General features: G+C 41.8%; 1 protein-coding gene across 2 annotated transcripts; it reads left to right on the plus strand.

Annotated features, from left to right (window-relative positions):
• The first annotated feature begins 401 nt into the window (after positions 1-401).
• On the plus strand, positions 402-18,241 carry kdm5c (lysine demethylase 5C). 2 transcript variants are annotated; one of them, XM_029506206.1, is made up of 29 exons: positions 402-778; positions 2,567-2,714; positions 3,717-3,794; positions 3,915-4,037; positions 4,130-4,300; positions 4,904-5,038; positions 6,949-7,005; positions 9,830-9,953; positions 10,193-10,473; positions 10,704-10,862; positions 10,962-11,081; positions 11,211-11,369; positions 11,908-12,089; positions 12,210-12,372; positions 12,457-12,576; positions 12,668-12,862; positions 13,041-13,222; positions 13,334-13,458; positions 13,545-13,692; positions 13,763-13,853; positions 13,986-14,368; positions 14,453-14,591; positions 14,733-14,912; positions 14,993-15,121; positions 15,237-15,998; positions 16,155-16,197; positions 16,279-16,478; positions 16,905-17,093; positions 17,174-18,241. In XM_029506206.1, exons 2-29 carry the CDS (start codon positions 2,571-2,573, stop codon positions 17,180-17,182), a joined length of 4,791 nt encoding a protein of 1,596 aa, XP_029362066.1. In that variant the 5' UTR covers positions 402-778; positions 2,567-2,570; the 3' UTR covers positions 17,183-18,241. The 2 variants fall into 2 exon arrangements, with proteins under 2 accessions (XP_029362066.1, XP_029362067.1); XM_029506207.1 differs by lacking the exon at positions 6,949-7,005 and having other exon boundaries at positions 403-778.
• The last annotated feature ends 172 nt before the right edge of the window (positions 18,242-18,413 follow it).

The raw sequence follows: 18,413 nt of genomic DNA on the forward strand, positions 1-18,413 counted from the left end.
TATAATTAACTTCTCCAATATACAAGTAGATTATAACACTCTTTAGAGCACTTTGCTTAGAGCCCATGTATTTATCACACACGCAACAACCATTAAATGTTATAAACATCTGAACAACATATAAAGATAATCAATTTCATTCCACTTTGGACAGCCATGATCAAACATCAGTATTAATATGGGAATAAGATGATGATACAGGACAATCCTCATATGAACATGATTGTAGTCATATTAGATTTAATTATTATTACCATGCATTTTGTAACGGGCGTGTTCTGACTTGCAGCTGGTTTTGCTGTAACCTTTACTTCCCCCACAGTCGGTTTCCTTGTAATTGCACGTCTAAGATTTGCGTACGTGGGTACTATTTTCAGGGAGTAAACGTGACGGACGTGGTGTGAAAATGCCAGGTTGTGCTTCGGTCGTGAGAAAAAGCTAAGATGGCGTCTCGTCAAGAAAGATAGGATGGCCCCGATGAGACTGGTGATGTTGGTCGGGAAATGATCGATAACGACACGCCTGATAAAAGTTTGAAACCCTCGCTGGCTATCAATCTGGTCCTCCGGCGTTCGCGTTTCGAGCCAGTTTCTTCCGGCAGAGCGGAGAATAGATGGAGAAGCGAAGCTGAAGCGGTCAACTTCACTAGCAGCGGCAGCTAGTCGACCGGACCGAGCACAGCTGGCCGACGTTAAGCTAACCACCAGCCGTCACAACAACAGAGGAAGGAGTGCGGCCACCAGCCCTAACACACCCCGGGACATCGAGGTGTCTTCGGGTCAGTCACTGGGAAAACAGCGATATACATTGTTTGACTAAAAAAAAATGGTGGTGTTGGTGTTAAGAGGGGGGGGGGGGGGAGGCCGAGGAGGAGGAGGGGGGGGGTCAACAAATAACCGCATCTTGAATTTCTCACCGGACGTAACATGTAGGAGAAACGACGTTAACCAAGCGGGCTGCAGGCGTCGACCTGGGCACGAAGGCTGGATCTCCTGAGGACATGTTGTTGGCTTGGTTCCCCTCAGTCTTCACCCCCCCCCCTCTCTCTCCCCGGTTTAACGTGAGCTAAATGTGGCTAGCTTGTTACCTAAAAACCGTGGGAGGCGATGAGACTGAGCTCAGACAAGAGTGGAGGCCTCGATGCTAACGTTAGCTACAAGCGGCCAAATCGCTTTCTGATAGCTGAACAATAGATACAGACTTCATGATAGCCCGAAGAGGAGAAAATGTTTGACACCTGGCCAAAGCCACCGTGAATAGTTGAATCTCCGAGGCATTTTCTGTTGTTGTCGTTGTTGTTTTTTTTCCTTATATTTCGTATTACTGGCCTGACTAAAGGATGACTTTTAACGCCAGTTCTTCTAAGTTTAATAGCTACCCGCTAACAGTTGTCAGCTAACATTCATTTTTGTGGTTGGTGTTTTTAACAGCAGACACCCAGGCGGTGCTGTGTGCCCTGTTGGAAATGAATGACGGTGTCTTTGTTGTCATTCGTTTCTTTAAAGTGTACCAATAATTTCCAGCCCAGCCCACAGAGAGTAGTGATGCCTTCATGGCCTTCCACACCTCAGGGTTCATGGCCTCCACGCCATTGTTTGTCTGAAGGCCTATTAGGGATCTGACAAATGGATTAAATGCCTCTGAAGTTCCACCATCTAATTTTTATTGTGATTGAAATTAATCTTATCAGGAGTACCCCATGGCTGGATTCTGAGTTTTCTTCTAACACTTAAGACCTCCAAATTAAACAAAGCTGTTCCTGTTGCTCAGGTGTATATTTAAATGTGGCACTAACCTCTGTATTCATTTATTACTTTTGTTGTTTTGTTTTGTTTTTTTTTTTTGCATTTTGCATTTTGTAATGCATCACTTAAAACTGCAGCCCCTTTTTCCATTTGAACCTTGTTGATTCACCAGAGCATGGCATTTGTTTTGTTGTTTGAGGTGTTGGGGGAGGGGGTATTAGCAAGGGCCACTTTAAGGACAGGAAAATCCCATTGTCTCTGGTTGTTGACTACAACTAAAAGTTTTAGGTGAAATTACCATGAAGCATATTGATTAAATGTTATAAACATGAGGCTGGCAATTTAAAATGGGACCGCAAATAATTATTCAGCAAACGGAAACAATTGCAATAACCTTGTGTGCATAGTGTCTAGTGTAAGTGTATATTTTTACCACGTAGTGGTCAAATTTACTCAACTAACTTTCCATTTTCATTGTAAGATAAAATCTGTATCCAGCATCTGTTGTAACTTGCTATCAGTGGGAACATTTCTCCAAATGTATGTGTTTATTTGAAGATCAATTCTGAAGACAATATGCTGGCCAGCAAATGTACTTCTCGAGTATCCACACAAAACTACTTCTTTAGAAGTATTTTATGACCATATTTACAATATGGTCATTAAGTTATAAAAAAAAAAAAGTAACTTAAAATTTTGTGCAATGCTCTGTGTTTTAAGTTGTTGTCCTTAATGTAAAGACAAGATTTACATGCATTAAATTCTCCCTAGGATGTGAGTCCACTAGACTTAATGAATGTTGTCCATCTTTCTGTTGTCAGGGCAATGGAAGGGGAAGAGTTTGTACCTCCTCCGGAGTGCCCAGTATTTGAGCCATCATGGGAGGAGTTTCAGGATCCCCTGGGCTACATCGCCAAGATTCGTCCAATTGCAGAGAAGTCCGGAATCTGCAAAATTCGACCTCCACCAGTAAATATTTGCTATGATTGGGTTATGTTGAAAAGATTGCCTTTTCTGTGTTACTGTTAAATTGAGCCTGCACAAGGTTAAAGAGTTGTGGGCATATTTGGTCTGACGTACATGTACTTAACATGGCTGTTTTAGTCTTTTTCACAAAACACTTAAGAGGCTCTGTCAGTTCTTCTGACATTCATCACAGAGATTGCTTTTCCAAGTAATGCTTTGCAGTTATTTTAAGTCGCGATTAAAGGGCAAAGAGGGATTTTAATTTGAAGCAACGGATAAATTAGACACACAAAATGACACCAGGCAAAGGAGGGAAGACAGACAGACAGACAGATAGATTTAACCAGGTGCCATAAAATTAGATATACACATTGGCAGACTAAGTTTGTGCATCACCAAGGTACAACAAGCCAAGTAAAGGGCAGCAAAATATTGTGTCTTGTTGTGATGCATTTGCAAAGAAACATAAAAATATATACATCAACTGTGCCTTCTTGCTTCTAATATGCTAAGCATTATGCATCTATTCATGAAGTTCCACAAACAAAACAGTATGGAGTTAACAGTAATTTAATTAACCTATATAAACTTACCACCACAAGAATGGTGGCACTACTTAAAACAACTAGCGCTACACTGCAGATGATGTGGCCAAAATTCACACAATAATAAACCACAAAAATATGAAAGAATTGCTGTTGATGCTATTTAGTATTTCATTTGGATACTCTTAATGTGATGGATCTCCAGCACAATTGTTCTTTTGAAGCGATATTTTTTTTGTACTTCCTGGTCAACGCTGATCCACAGTTTAAAACCTGAACTCCAGAGTTAAACCACAGTTAATCCCAAATCATCACCATCTCATTAATTTCATTCGTTTCCTATGTCCATTTGTTGTCTTTTAGTAAGCTTCCTGAATAATAGGCTGAAACAGCTATCACGCAAGTCGTTATTAGCATATAGGCTTTTTAAGTTCAATTGTATCTCTTTGCTTCTACATAGGACTGGCAGCCACCGTTTTCAGTGGAGCTGGATAGCTTTCGCTTCACACCCCGCATCCAAAGACTCAATGAGCTGGAGGTAATTTAATCTCCTTTCCCTTGAAGCTCTTCCAACAACAAAAATTGCTGACAGATAACTGTATTTGCCCATGGAACTTGTAATGGTAATGCTGATGGTCCTACATGAATTTCCTTTCAGGCTGAGACCAGAGTGAAGCTTAATTATTTGGACCGCATTGCAAGGTTTTGGGAGATCCAGGGATCGTCTTTAAAAATCCCGCACATTGAAAGGCGCATCCTTGATCTTTTCAGCCTGTCAAAGGTGAGTATGAACTGAATGGTTTACCTAAGAAAACACAAATGAAAAGTACTGATAATTTGCTTAAATGTATAAAAAACTGTTATTTGTTTCAGATTGTGACAGATGAGGGAGGCTTTGAGATGGTCTGTAAGGAGCGACGCTGGGCTCGTGTGGCCCAGAGGCTTGGCTACCCTCCAGGCAAGAACATAGGTTCTCTGCTGCGTTCACACTATGAGAGGATCGTCTACCCCTTTGAAATGTTCCAGTCTGGTGCCAGCCTGCCGGTATTGCTACACATTCTCACATCTTCCTTAATCTAATCAGTGTGATCAGTTAAAAAAATTGCGTTAAAAAGACTTCCTGTTTTATGGGGAATACCTCAGAGTTCAGTTTACTGTCAAGCCCAGCAAGAGCAAGTAATTAAAAAGATTTTGATAACAATTCATCTTCCAGATCTGTGGATGATACTGAGTGAATATCAAGTCATTTTGATCAAAGCTGTAGGAGAATTTTGTTCAAGTACAAGGTGTGAAAATGGCTAAAAGGCATCACATTCCCAACTTTAAATCAAAATGGTTACATGACTTTCTGTTGGATTTAGGGTGTAGGACCTCTGGACTTTTTTGTTCATCTGGGCATGGTACATAGAGGCCCCAATTTTTGTGTCATCTAGGTCAGTCAGGAGCAAGTTGCTAGACTTTCTTAACTTTCAAGGGGAAGCCATTTTGTTTTGTGCATAGAATCAAATGTTGGCAGGGTGCAACCCACCTAACCTTAACTATGGATCAGTGAAAAGAAGCCTAGTCTCACCATGTTAAGCATTCATTTTACTTTGGTAGGTTACCTCTGACATGCTTCTGTTTTTTTTTTTTAAATGTCATTTCTAGCATTGCAAGCCAAAGCACTACGATGGCGAGGATGTGGATAAAGAGTACAAGCCCCACTCCATCCCCCTGCGACAGTCTGTGCAGCCATCCAAAATGAGCAGTTACGGGCGCAGAGCGAACCGCTGCCAGCCTGATGTGAGTACTAATCCCTACAAGTCATTTGATTGATTTGGATATCTCAGTATCACTTTTCTGAGCTTTACCTAAATAAGCAGCTGGACCTCTACACCTCAAAATCAAGCCAGAAAGTGATTCATTTGAGAGAGTAGAATAATACAACTGTCACAGAAGACCACCGAAATCCCATTGGTTTGACACAACTGATGTGTTGAAGACCGTTTCCTGTTAGTCTCACTATATTAGGCCTTCCTTGCCTATAATTGGTTTATCAGTGATGGTTTCCCCACAGGATGTTTAACAATTCACATATCAAAATCACTGCTGCTCATACTAGCATTGTTACCTTATTAATTGCTGTCAGTTTAATTTTAATATACTTTCAAGTTTCTTAATTACTGTGCAACCCACAGCGTTCCACCAGTACTTTAATCAGTGTGTGGTAGATATATAGGTCATACTACAAACAGGAAGTAGAAGTCTCTTAAAATGCTTGTTAATGTTTTAAGTGCCTGCACAATTAGCCAATTAAAAAAAGTAAAATACTTTCCATCATTACAGGCTAACTAAAAGTGTATTGTCATCCAACATGGATGTTGGATGACAATCGTTTTCATACTGTCCTCTTATGAACTGTTTTCCTGTGCTTATTTGTGTTACCTAGTGCATGAGCTAGAGGTTAGGATTGGCAAAAAGTGTCAGTGCACTCAGCGCACCCCAGCTTGCTTATTCTTCATCCTGCCATGCTGCTGTGCTTAATTCTGTTGTTTTTGCTCTCTATTCCACGGCTCATTTTGTTCTCTGCTTCAGTACCTCTAATTTATTCCATCCTTGGAAGTAGACATACAAGCATTTATTTCTTAAGCCACTTTATTTATCTGTTTGTTTGTTTATTTAACATTCATGTTGCTAAAACACAGCACAATGTCTGGACCGCCCTACACTCTGTTATTTCATACTTGTTACATGCAAGTTAATGCTGAACCACCTTCTAATGCCCCCAGGTTTTTAACGAACCAGTAATTATACTCAGTGTACATGGTACTTCTTGTTGGACTCCAGTTTTTGCTGGAACACATTTTTGTTCTGCATATTTAGCTACATAAAGTGTATTTTATAATATATATATATATATATATATTAATTATTATTATTATTATTATTATTATTATTATTATTTTTGGTGATTCACTTACAGCTGAGCACACTTTCAGTAATCTCAGTTGTGATTAGTTTCATAGTCATTTAACGTAACTGACAAAATATCCCTTTTGAGGCCCAATATATTATCTGTCTCTGATGTTGACAGAAGCTTACTTTAGTAACAAGCTTGGAAAAACGCGTCACAAACTGGTCAGCAAACACGGAATGCCCCACAAGCAAACAACAAACAAAAACCTTTCCACCCTAATGGTTCCAAAACTGCCCCATTGCTACTGAATCATGGGTGCTACAGCAGAATATCCCATCTGTTGTTGGTGGGGAAATGTCAAGGTCAACAGTAGTTTTCTTTAAGTATCATTTAATGTGTTTTAATTTACATTTACTCATTTCACACATGCTTTTATCTTAAGCAACAAACTTGGAAACATTTAAACGTATCAGTGCATTTCTGGCAATAGACTGACTGACTTATTTTAACCAGTGACATGTAGATAATATAAAATTAAGAATTAAACTTAAAAATTCCTCAAACTTTCATGCTGGACATAACCTATCCTGTATCAGATGTGACCCCTTTTTTCATAATGTGTCCCAGTGATATTCTCCTTCAACTTCTGGCTCTGTTTTCTCCAGACTCTCTCCCCGCCTCTCAGCTCTCTCTCTCTCTCTTTTTTTTTTTTTTTTTTTTTTTTCTTCTTTTTCTCTCTCCTTCCTTCCCTCCTCTTGTCTTAGTTTATCGTTGCTGTTATTGTCTCCCCTTGCAGGGTCCAGAGGATCTGGCCCCCCATCCTCTCACCACTGGCTCTCAACTCATCTCTGCGGTACTGCCTCTTGAGCATATGAGCTCACCTTCTGCCCCCGCTGTCTTCCTGCCTCTTTTCCTAGACCACCTCACCCCTTCTGAAGTTGTCTAGATGTTTTTTTTTTTTATTTTTTATTTTTTATTTCAACTAACCACTTAAATATTTTTCACGGACATGCAGTCTTACCCTTAATGTGTTTGGGGTAGCAACCTGTAATAAGGTCAAATTGCCATACAATTTCTTTGTGGCATTATGACAACGTGCACTTTGATTCCTAGACTAGACAATGAGCAAAGAGAGGAAGAGTTCCCTGAGAACATGCTGTCTCATGTTGAACGGGCGTTTTTGATTCCTTGTCATTGTGGTTGTAGGCATTACAGTATCATATATATTAAAAAAAAAAAAAAAAAGGCACCAGTTATGAATGTTGGTAAACAAACTTGCTGAGAATTAATATTTCATAGATCTCAAATAACTCTTGGAGGACTCTTTATCTCAGCATTTTTGCTGTGTAGTTGTTTAATGTTCCTCAGATTTCTCTCTCTTGCTCATGCTCTTTCTCTGTGGTTTTATTTCACTTGCTGGGCTGTCTGTGTGCCTTTGCACTTCTGCTGTTTTACCTTGCTGTCTCACTACGGCGACTAAGAGTGTGGCTGCATGCTTTCTCTTTTGGGTGCATTTGCACAGAACACCCGAGCAGTTTTAATTGAATAGCTGTTTGCTTACAGAAAATTGAGATCTGATGACATTAAAATGATTGTCTAAAGTGCTGGAGAAACTTATTCGGAAAATGTAATTGTTCTTGGCCTGTGTTCTTCTTTTTATGAACAGTCCCCATCCTTTCGTCTGTACAACAAAAAGTGTATAGGCAGCCAGAATAATATTTGCACGATTAAAGGTGGATTTGTTTAGGAGCAGAAAAGAACCATTAATGGCATTGTTTTTTCACGTGTCCTGTTTTTGTGCTATGAATAGGCACTAATAATGTTGTCATTTTGTGCATACATGAGGTTTCTTGTTGCGGAAATCCAGATTATGTTCTGACTACACATGGACTACTGTTTCGCTTTTTGTTTTTTGTGGAAGTGTTCACATGGCCAAATTATTATTAGAACATCTCCCAGATTAGGACTGAACTGCCAGTTTGGAAGTACCTTAAATGGACGTTAAGAGATAATCTTCAGAGAAGTAAGCCATGTGTCAAAATCATGAATTTTGTTCTGATTTTGTTGTTTGGAGTTAAACTGACTGATTCCTGAAAGTGAAGTTAAGACCTGTGGTTCCCTCTCCGTTGCCAATGTTTGCAATCATATGGCTCACTTGAACAAATGCCTAAAGCTGAAGCCAAAATTGGAAAAATAGGGAAACTTAAACACAATAACACGTGATTGAAATCTGAACATTCTTGCAGATCCAAGTATCTATGTTGATTCTTCATTAAAAAAAGCTTTGTGCAGAAAGGATCGGCCGCTCTTCTCCCACGGGGGTGAATGAAGAGAAACACAAAGGTTTTTTTTTTTTTTTATTTATAGCTACAGCTGCTTAAAGGAAATACTAGGTAAAGGGAGGTAAGAGGAGTAAGAAACAGGGAGGCTGCATTCTTCAGTCTACTAGTTAGGAACTACAGGCCTTAAGATGGTGGCTTCTTCCTTCAAGGTGCCCTACAGAGTTTAACGTGCAGTACAAACTGTTGAACTGGTTTTGTAAGGTCCTTAAATGTTAATTAGAAATAACAGTAGACAGAACAATTATAATGGAGCCCGTTTTTATTTGATAAGTAATCAATTAAATTATTATTTTTTTTTTTTTAACTACAATGGACTATCTGTGAATAATGAGAATGCCATGGATCAGAGAAGGCCTGATACTAACTTACTGGTTTTTGCTTCTTTCTCTTCTGCTTTCTGTTGATCATTGTTTATACACACAACAGCCAAAAGATAAGGAGCTTCAGGGGAGAGAAGGAAATGGATTGTACCTTTTAACTTGATTCAAAGACAATAATTGGCAACAATCCTTATTCAACTGGCTGTTTCACACAGCCATACAGAGCTCTTATACACGTTTATTTTAGAAAACTGTGAAGAAAAATCTTAAAAACAAAACACTTTTTGTGCAGTTTTATGAAAATAAGCCGAATCCTTACATACTCTGACAGGTCAAAGGAGTGGATGATCACATGCCAACGTAAGAAATGAAACGTTAATTTTAAATGCTGAGTTTGGTTTTATGAGTTCATAAACTTCCCAGCAGTGCCATATATTCATATTGTTCATGCTGTCTCTCTATTGTTTGTGTTGAGCACCAAATACGATACAACTCACGGAAACAGAAAAGCCAACAACGAAACTTCTGCTTGGTGTTAGTGGATGAGCTTCCATAAAAACTATAATGACAATTTTATCTTATGACAACAGCAACCAGAATGAAATGCTGGGTGCTAAAGTAAAAAAAAAAAAAAAAAAAGACCAGTTAAAAACTGAGACCGTGTCCTTTTTTCCTTTTCTCACCAAAATACCTTGCGTTTAAATGAAAAAGTAATATAATGGAAACACTGCATTAAAACTGGACTCACACAAAATAAAATCTAAATGGCACAATAACTGTATGGTTGCAACAACTGGTGATTGTGTATTGTGGTGGTGGGTCTTAACCTTGGAGCTTTCACTGTGATGTAGGCTAACTTTTCCTTACTCTCTAACCTAGCACAATCCCTTGCTGTGATGCATTGCTATGCTCTTGCCTTTCTGCATTTGGCCTAGTCCTTTGCTTTGCTCTGTGTGTTTTGGAGAGTAACTGTAGTTTGTCTATCCACTAATTATGAAAATGTTCTTTTTTACAGCCTGAACCAACAGAGGAGGATATTGAGAAGAACCCAGAGCTGAAGAAGCTCCAAATCTATGGTGCAGGGCCAAAGATGATGGGACTAGGACTGGTAGCGAGGGATAAAGGCATCAGGAAGAAAGGTAAGGGCCTCTTCCACATGCAGAGAAGAGACTTTAAAATCTAGCAACTGTCACATTGATAAACCTCAAGAATTGGGAAGCAGCACTTCTTCACAATATGTCAATCTGGCTCAGCCAATTAAATTGTATGGAAGAGCTTGGTTCAGATAGAACTGCTCAGCCATCTTGGAACCCCGCATTGTAAAAATGTTACTCTGTCGTAACGTTTGATTCTGAAACCTCCACCTGCTCCTTTTCAGACGAGCTCCCTCAGACTGTTACTATCAAAGAGGAGGTGTCAGCTGCTCCGAGTGATACCTCAGTTAAAACGGAGCTGCTGGAGCCCCAAGATAGGCAAAGCGATGGGGGCACATCTAGTCCCCTACTGCCTCCCACAAGCATCACTGTTAAGACAGAAGTGAAGAAAGAGGAACCTGAGGAAGCACACGGGAAAGACAATGAAGATGACGATGATGATTCAAGTAGACCTTGCACCAAAATGACAATGAGGCTTAGACGCAACCTCAACAACCCGCAATGTGTAAGTAGACCAAGTGGCCAATAAGCTACACCAAATAAAACAAAGTTGATGAACTACCACAAGAAGTCAAACAATTTTTGTGGGTGATTCCCCCCCCCCTCCACTCTCTCCTCCCCTCATCACAATTTGAAACCTTTGAACTTTATTTTTGTTAGAGCAGGTTCATGACACTCCATCACTCATCTGGCTCCAAGCTCTAAAACCAATATTTTCTTGTCACTATTTTAAAGGTGGACTCTTATGTTTGTCGAATGTGTGGTCGAGGAGACGATGACGAGAAACTCCTGTTGTGTGATGGCTGTGATGACAACTACCACACCTACTGTCTACTTCCCCCACTCACAGATCCTCCCAAAGGCAACTGGCGATGTCCTAAGTGTGTGGCAGAAGTAAGTATCACTCAGTGGTGTCTGAAACATTCATGGCATGCTTTGTTAGGTCTCTCCTCACAAAAAGTCCTTCCTTCTGTTTTGATTTTTATCTTTAAGGAATGCAAGAAGCCAGCAGAAGCATTTGGTTTTGAGCAAGCAACACGAGAGTACACTCTGCAGAGTTTTGGGGAAATGGCTGACACATTTAAAGCAGATTACTTCAACATGCCTGTCCATGTGAGCACACCCATTCATTATGAAGCAGGACTGTGCCCTTACTGGTGATATAAAGGGAGACTAATCTCTAGCCCATCTGTGGGTTTTTTGTTTTTTTTTTTATTTTTTGGTCCTTGTATGTGTCTCTAGATGGTTCCTACTGAGCTTGTGGAGAGAGAGTTCTGGAGGTTAGTCAGTAGCATTGAGGAAGACGTGACTGTGGAGTACGGAGCGGACATACACTCCAAAGAGTTCGGTAGTGGCTTCCCAATGAACAATGGCAAAAGGAAGTTGACAAAGGAAGAGGAGGTATGCACATTGTTGTTTTGAGACTTAGAACAGTTTTTGTGGATTGCAATCCATGATAGATCCAAATGCTTTAGATTATATACCACTAAAGAAAGCATTGGTAAACTTGAAACATGGTGTAATAAGAAAAAGGGAGTTATTGCTTTATGACTGCCAGTTACTTTCTTCTCAGTATAGTGATTCTGTTGAAAATGCTGAATTGTGAACATGAAAGTAATAAAAAAAAAAAAAAAAAACCTGAAAAATATTTGTTTTTCGAAACCTAATTCTGCTGAAAAAAGTCTTTTGGTAACAGTGAGCAGTAATTTGGTTTTGTCAGGAATAGGAATCAGTTGAACCCAGCAGATATAAAAAAAAAAGGTCAGAAAACAAGATAAATACTGTGTTTATTAAAACATCTGACAGTATTGACCTAATGAATTGAGAGTATTCTTTTTTTTTTTTTTTTTTGAAGCTAGTCACTTAAGGTGGTACGTGTTATATGCTCATCATCAAATTCCAGCAGTTCATTTTAGTTCACTGTTTCCCGCTCTATCAGGAATATGCCCGCTGTGGCTGGAACTTGAATGTTATGCCTGTGCTGGAGCAATCACTCCTTTGCCACATTAATGGAGATATCTCTGGGATGAAGGTGCCTTGGCTTTATGTTGGCATGGTCTTCTCGGCTTTCTGCTGGCACATTGAGGATCACTGGAGCTACTCCATCAACTACCTGCACTGGTAGACAATGCTGCTTTTGAGTTAATGTTGGTCTTGTGTGTAGGAGGCTGGAATGATTGCAGTATAGACTTTAACTCTTTTCTCTGTGCTCTTCACCTCTCGTGTATCTGCCATCTCCAGGGGTGAACCGAAGACGTGGTATGGAGTTCCCTCTGTGGCAGCTGAGCGACTTGAAGAGGTGATGAAGAAACTGACGCCGGAGCTGTTTGAGTTTCAGCCTGACCTTCTCCACCAGCTGGTCACCATCATGAACCCCAATATCCTGATGGCACACGGCGTCCCGGTCCGTCTCACATTAACGTGATTGCACAAAGCAGAAACACGGTTTACAACAATGCTTTCTTACCTGTGTGTCTCTGATTGCCAGGTTGTACGTACCAACCAGTGTGCTGGGGAATTCGTCATCACCTTCCCCAGAGCCTACCACAGTGGCTTCAATCAGGGATATAACTTTGCTGAAGCTGTCAACTTCTGCACTGCTGACTGGGTATGTTTGTTTACACTGGCTGTGTCAAGCTGTCATTTTTCATCATTCACAAGATGGCATGATCAGGAATGTTCCACTGTCTTCCTCTCAGCTGCCCGCTGGCCGTTCCTGTATTGAGCACTACCGACGTCTAAGGAGGTATTGTGTATTCTCCCATGAGGAGCTCACCTGTAAAATGGCAGCCAGCCCAGAGAAATTAGACCTCAACCTGGCTGCAGCTACACATCGGGAAATGTTCATCATTGTGCAGGAAGAGAGGAAGCTGCGGAAGGGTCTAATGGAAAGGGTAAGATACAAGTAGATCTTAAATAATCTCAATGAATGTTTTTGGATTTAATGGTCTATAAAATAGTAAAAATAGTACCATGTCAACCTTGTCTGGTATTGAAATCTTCTTGTGAGAATATGGAATACTAAAGTTATAATAATACACTTCTTTGATAATAAATGTGCTTTAACTACAGGGCATTACTGAAGCAGAGAGAGAAGCATTTGAGCTGCTGCCTGATGATGAGAGACAGTGTGATAAATGCAAGACCACGTGCTTCCTTTCTGCTTTGGCCTGCTCAAACTGCCCCGAGCGTCTGGTGTGTCTCTATCACACTCAGGATCTGTGCAACTGCCCCACTGAAAAACTCTACCTCAGGTATCCAACTGCAGTGTGTGTTATGTCTTTTTTGTGGGAATGAGTGGACATGATGTACCACAGTGTCATTTCCTGTCTAATCTAATTGTATCTTTGTCCATCACTTCACAGGTACAGATATACCCTGGATGAGTTGTTAGCTATGTTACACCGACTAAAGGTTCGGTCAGAGTCGTTTGATTCCTGGGCAAACAGAGTAAAAGAAGCGCTCGAGCAAGAAGAGGGAAACAAAATAGGTGGGAAATCCCTTCAGCTATGTTCCAACATAAAGCTGTAGGGAAAAGAAAGAACATGGAAAGACCAAATGGTTCTTCGATTGCAGGTATTGATGACCTTGAGACGCTGAAGATAGAAGCAGCTGAAAAAAAGTTTCCAGATAATGAACTTCTTCGGAAACTCAACACTATTCTTAAAGACATAGAGCACTGCCAGCAGACAAGTGCCGAACTCCTCAATAACTCAAAGATGAGGTAGGACAATAAGCACATTAACGCTAACATTGTCAGTTCAGTTTCATGCACTTACATATTTCTCTTTCAGTGAAAGCAGGATGACATTGGCAGAGCTGAAATCCTTGGTAGAGATGATGCAAAATCTGCCCTGTGTGTTGAACCAGTTGGAGGAAGTGCAGGTGGGAAGACTGGGATTTTTACCAGTCTAAAGCTGAGTTAAACACAAAATACATTTGTTAGTATCCTTATTTTAAAAGGTGTTTCTATGTCGTGAAGTTGAGGTTAACCTTTTGTAACTTGTGATTTTTAAGGCGGTTCTGCAGACAGTGGAGGATTTCCAAAACCAGGCTAAAGAGCTGGTCAACGACAAGGACTGGAGGAGGGACTCTCCACCACCTGAGCAACTGCAGACTTTGTTGGAGCTGGGGGCCAAGCTGCCCGTCGTGGTGCCAGAGTGTAGTTTACTCCAGGGCCTCAAAGAGCAGGGCCACTGGCTGGCAGAGGTGAGGCGCACTCTGGGCACAGAAGGAGGCGAGAGGCAGGAGGTGACGTTGGATGTGCTGAGGAACCTGATGGAGGCAGGCTGCAACGTGCCCCAGAGTGTGTCTGTAGAGACGGCCATGGCAGAGCTTCAGGAGCTGCTCACAATTGCAGAACGTTGGGAAGAGAAGGCGCAGATCTGCTTAGAACAGAGGTAAGACTGAAAGGACAGAGATTCCCATCATTCCACAACCACATTGTCCTTCTTCAGAGGCATCAAAACTTTTTGTTATTCCAGGCAGAAGCACCCTCTCTCCACCCTGGAGGCAATAGTAAATGAAGCCCAGCTTATCCCAGTCAAGCTTCCCAACATCTTGGCCTTACAGGGCTGCCTCACACGGGCACGGGCCTGGGTAACAGACTTGGAAGAAATCCAGGTAAAAAGAAAATAGTAATAATTCTTGTTTTTCATTGGCCCTGTTGTTTTTCTTCCCCCTCTTATAGTTTGACATTGAAATGCCTCTTATTACTGTATGCTGTACCTTGTGATGTAATTGTGCTTTGTTTTTCTGTTTCAGAATGGGGAGCATTATCCATGTCTGGATGACCTGGAGGGCCTGGTGGCCATTGGAAGGGACTTGCCAGTCTTTATGGAGGAACTAAGGCAGCTGGAACTGCAGGTGGCCAGCGCCCATTCATGGAGGGACAAGGCCAGCAAAACCTTCCTGAAAAAGAGCAGTCAGCACAGTCTGCTCGAGGTGGGCAATACGAATAAAGTTCAACTTAAATGCATACATTTCTGAGGATAATAAATTTAACTCCAGTTTTGTCCCTGCAGGTTTTGTGTCCATGTGCAAAAAGGAGAGAGAGGCGAGATGGGACACTGCTGTCGGAGGATCCGTTGGACGATTCTGATACCAACACTCTGGGCCTCTCTGCTCAGGACTTGAGGGACCCTGCAGCTATTGTGAGCTTACTGAGCATATCTCTTTCTATTTGCACTATAATTCTGTTCTGTTTATTTGGGTGGTACATTTCATGCCAGATTAATTTCAAGTGAATCTGATTTGTATGCTTTGAAGGTGATGGCCTTTAAACAAGGAGAGCACCAGGAGAAGGAAGCACTACTGAGGTTACAGAAATCAAACATGTGCAAGTCTGGACTTAATGCTGCAAGTTTCAAGGAAAATGGGAGGTGGGACGACACCATGGAGACGGACACATCCAGCAAATCAGAGAACTCTGTAAAAGAGAACGGTAACAGCAACCACACCTGTACTGCCCCTCCCCAGTCGGTGTGTGTCTGCGCCGGGCAGCCTCGTGCCCCTCAACTCCGCTGCCATCTGTGTAAAGACTGGTTCCATGGTGGCTGTGTCCCCTTCCCCTCCTTGCTCCCCTCCTCGCCCCCCTCCTCGGGACCACCAGTTAATCCCCTCTGCTGGTGGGACTGGGACTCACGCTTCTTGTGTCCGCGGTGCCAGCGGTCGCGGCGCCCACGCCTGGAGACTATCCTGGCGTTACTCGTAGCCCTTCAGAGGCTGCCGGTGCGTTTGCCTGAAGGAGAGGCGCTGCAGTGCCTCACAGAACGGGCCATCACCTGGCAGGGCCGAGCCAAAGAGGCACTGGAGACGGCTGAGCTGCAGCAGGCTCTTCAGAAGCTGCAAGAACTCAAAGAGACCCTCCGTAGTGAAGCCAAGAAAGAGGAGGAAATGGAAAAGGAGACCGAAGGCAGCTCGGTGATAGTTCTGTCAGATTCTGAGGGAGGCGAAGGAGAAGATGGAGTCATTGATCTGACAGAGGAGAGTTCTCCGAAGAAGAACACCAAGGAAAGCAACGACACTCAGGTTAGACCTTTTCCTCTTTCTATTTAACTTTGCACCTGGATGAAGGGGACTAACTGCAGACTGGTCTACACTCTAACTACATGTTGTCTCTGCTCAGGATCTGTATCAAACTTTTATCCACCTTCACTGAATCATATAATCTTTGTTTGCCCACAGGTGGGATGTGAAAATGGCATCAGCAAGAAGTCAAATGTAACAGGTGAGACACTGCTAAGCTGCTGTCATGCACTGTCCCAAGGGCACCAGTCCTGACCATGTTTTCTCTGTGCACAACTTTCAGGGGTGGGGTCCCTGCTGCCCCTGCTGTCTGTGCTGAAAGGCCAGCTAGTGGACATTTCCCCAGCCACGAGGGTCCGGCTGGAGGAGCTACAGCTGGAAGGAGATCTGCTGGAGGTGTCTTTGGACCAGACGCACATTATCCACAGAGTCCTCCAAGCCTCCTCTGTCCCCCCCAGAGAAAGTCTGCACACACTGATTCAGGTCAGGAAAAGAAACTCCAGCCATGTTTTTATTTATTTACATGGTGTCAATTTACCAAATACACAATTTAAACATGTAATATAAAGGACATGTAACATAATATCATACAATAAACCTTTATTACTGAAGGCAAGATATAAAAATAAACAGCCTCCATCAGCCCGTTAGCCAGAATTTATGTACAGTTTGGCTGGATTTTGTTACGTTAAACCTTTTCACTTATATATATTTCGCACATTGTTAGATTCTCAAGTTATTGCTGTCATGCTGATGGCATGTTTCAGTCACATGACATTTGATATGCTTTTCTCCTATTCAAAAAATGTTTGGGGGGAAGAGTTGTTTTTGGTGTTTTACCCTTCTGCTATCAGTTGCTCACTTCAGCTGCTTCCTTCCTAACGTTCGCGCCCTTTCCATCTTTCTCAGATTGAGCTTGAAGAGCAGAGACGAACCAGCCGCGGCCGAGCCAAGGACTCAAAAAGGAAGAGAAAGAGCCACCGATGTGGCGGCGGGGAGGGGGCCGGAGAAAGGTCCTTGGATGTCTCAGAGTCAAAGAAAACCTGTCCCCTCAGCCACAGCCCCTCCCCCCACTTACCTGTCCAGACCCATCCAGAGGTGACAGCGCCCCGTTCTCACTTCAACTTCAATCTGTTTTGAATTCATTCAACTTAAAGTATTCTTCTTTCTTCTGACAGATTTTGTGATATAGTCGACGCTGGAGCTCTGCTGAATCGGATTAGGTGGAGGATTTGAGGGACAGAGCATTCTGTGCCAGGAAAAACTGTGTCAAGCTATAGAAAGATGCAGGACATCCCCCAGCCCTCCCTACACACCCCCCCCCTCCCCCTTTACGTCCATTCTCATCCCTCATTGATGCATCCAGACACTAACAGAGCGATGACTCTTCTGCACTCCACTTGTTCATCCTTAACTCAGACGAATCTTCGCCCATCATGTTTCAGACTCGCCGCCCCACTCATACTTTATTTTCCACCGCCTCCCCTGGACCCGTTCTCCATGTGAACATATTAAGACTTTGTCGGGCCAATGCGGGGTTTTCCGTGATAGGAGTGTCTGTGATCTACGGTCGTCTCTGAGGTCAGTCAGTATGCTTTCTTATCCCCAACTGTATTAATGGTAGTTCAACCGAAGCTTGTCTCAGCGCGGGCAAGTTGCAGTTTCACTTCACTTGAGCTCACTGGTTGAAGTTGGATAAGCTATGGATTACTTTAGACAGTTGTGCTTGGACATCGATCCTGAAGCCGAGGTACAGCAGGAAGTTTTGACGGCTGACTGTAGAGAACAGCATCGCGGTTACACATGTTTTTTTTTTTTTTTTTGTTGTATTGAATCTTGTGTTTGATGCTGTTTTGAGGGTATATGCATTTTTAATAAACTGAGTACATTTTGGAAAGTGTTAAAAGCAGGCATTAATGTTTTTGGTGCTACTTTCCCAAAATGGATAACTGTACCTCTAGGTTTCTTTCCGCTCCTTTTTTTTTTTTTTTTTATGCTCTCCAAGGTTCATTCCTTTTGATTTGACCTCTTTTTCTTCCTCCCTCATTCTCTTGCTCTCTTTGCAGATTAAAGTAACTTCACTGTAACTCACTTTGTCACATTATTTTGTTTTCTGGATTCAAATTATATTATTATTATTATTGATATTGCAGACACATGAATTTATGTATAAACTTTTCATTTTATTGTTGCCTTTGTTTCTTTTCACTCTTGTTAGAAAAATAAAGGTTTAGAATTGTTTAGGATTTGATGTCTCATTATTTCCTTAAGCTCAATAAATGATTTTGTCACATAGAATTGATGAACTCTTGACACCAGATCAGTTTTCATGATCACAGCATTTATTTAGAAAAGCTTTCGCTGTAAAATGGTAAACACTGGACACCACAATATTGAACATACAACACCATGTTTTTT

The sequence above is a fragment of the Echeneis naucrates genome, chromosome 7, assembly GCF_900963305.1.
Source record: "Echeneis naucrates chromosome 7, fEcheNa1.1, whole genome shotgun sequence".
In the NCBI taxonomy this organism is placed as follows: Eukaryota; Metazoa; Chordata; class Actinopteri; order Carangiformes; family Echeneidae; genus Echeneis; species Echeneis naucrates.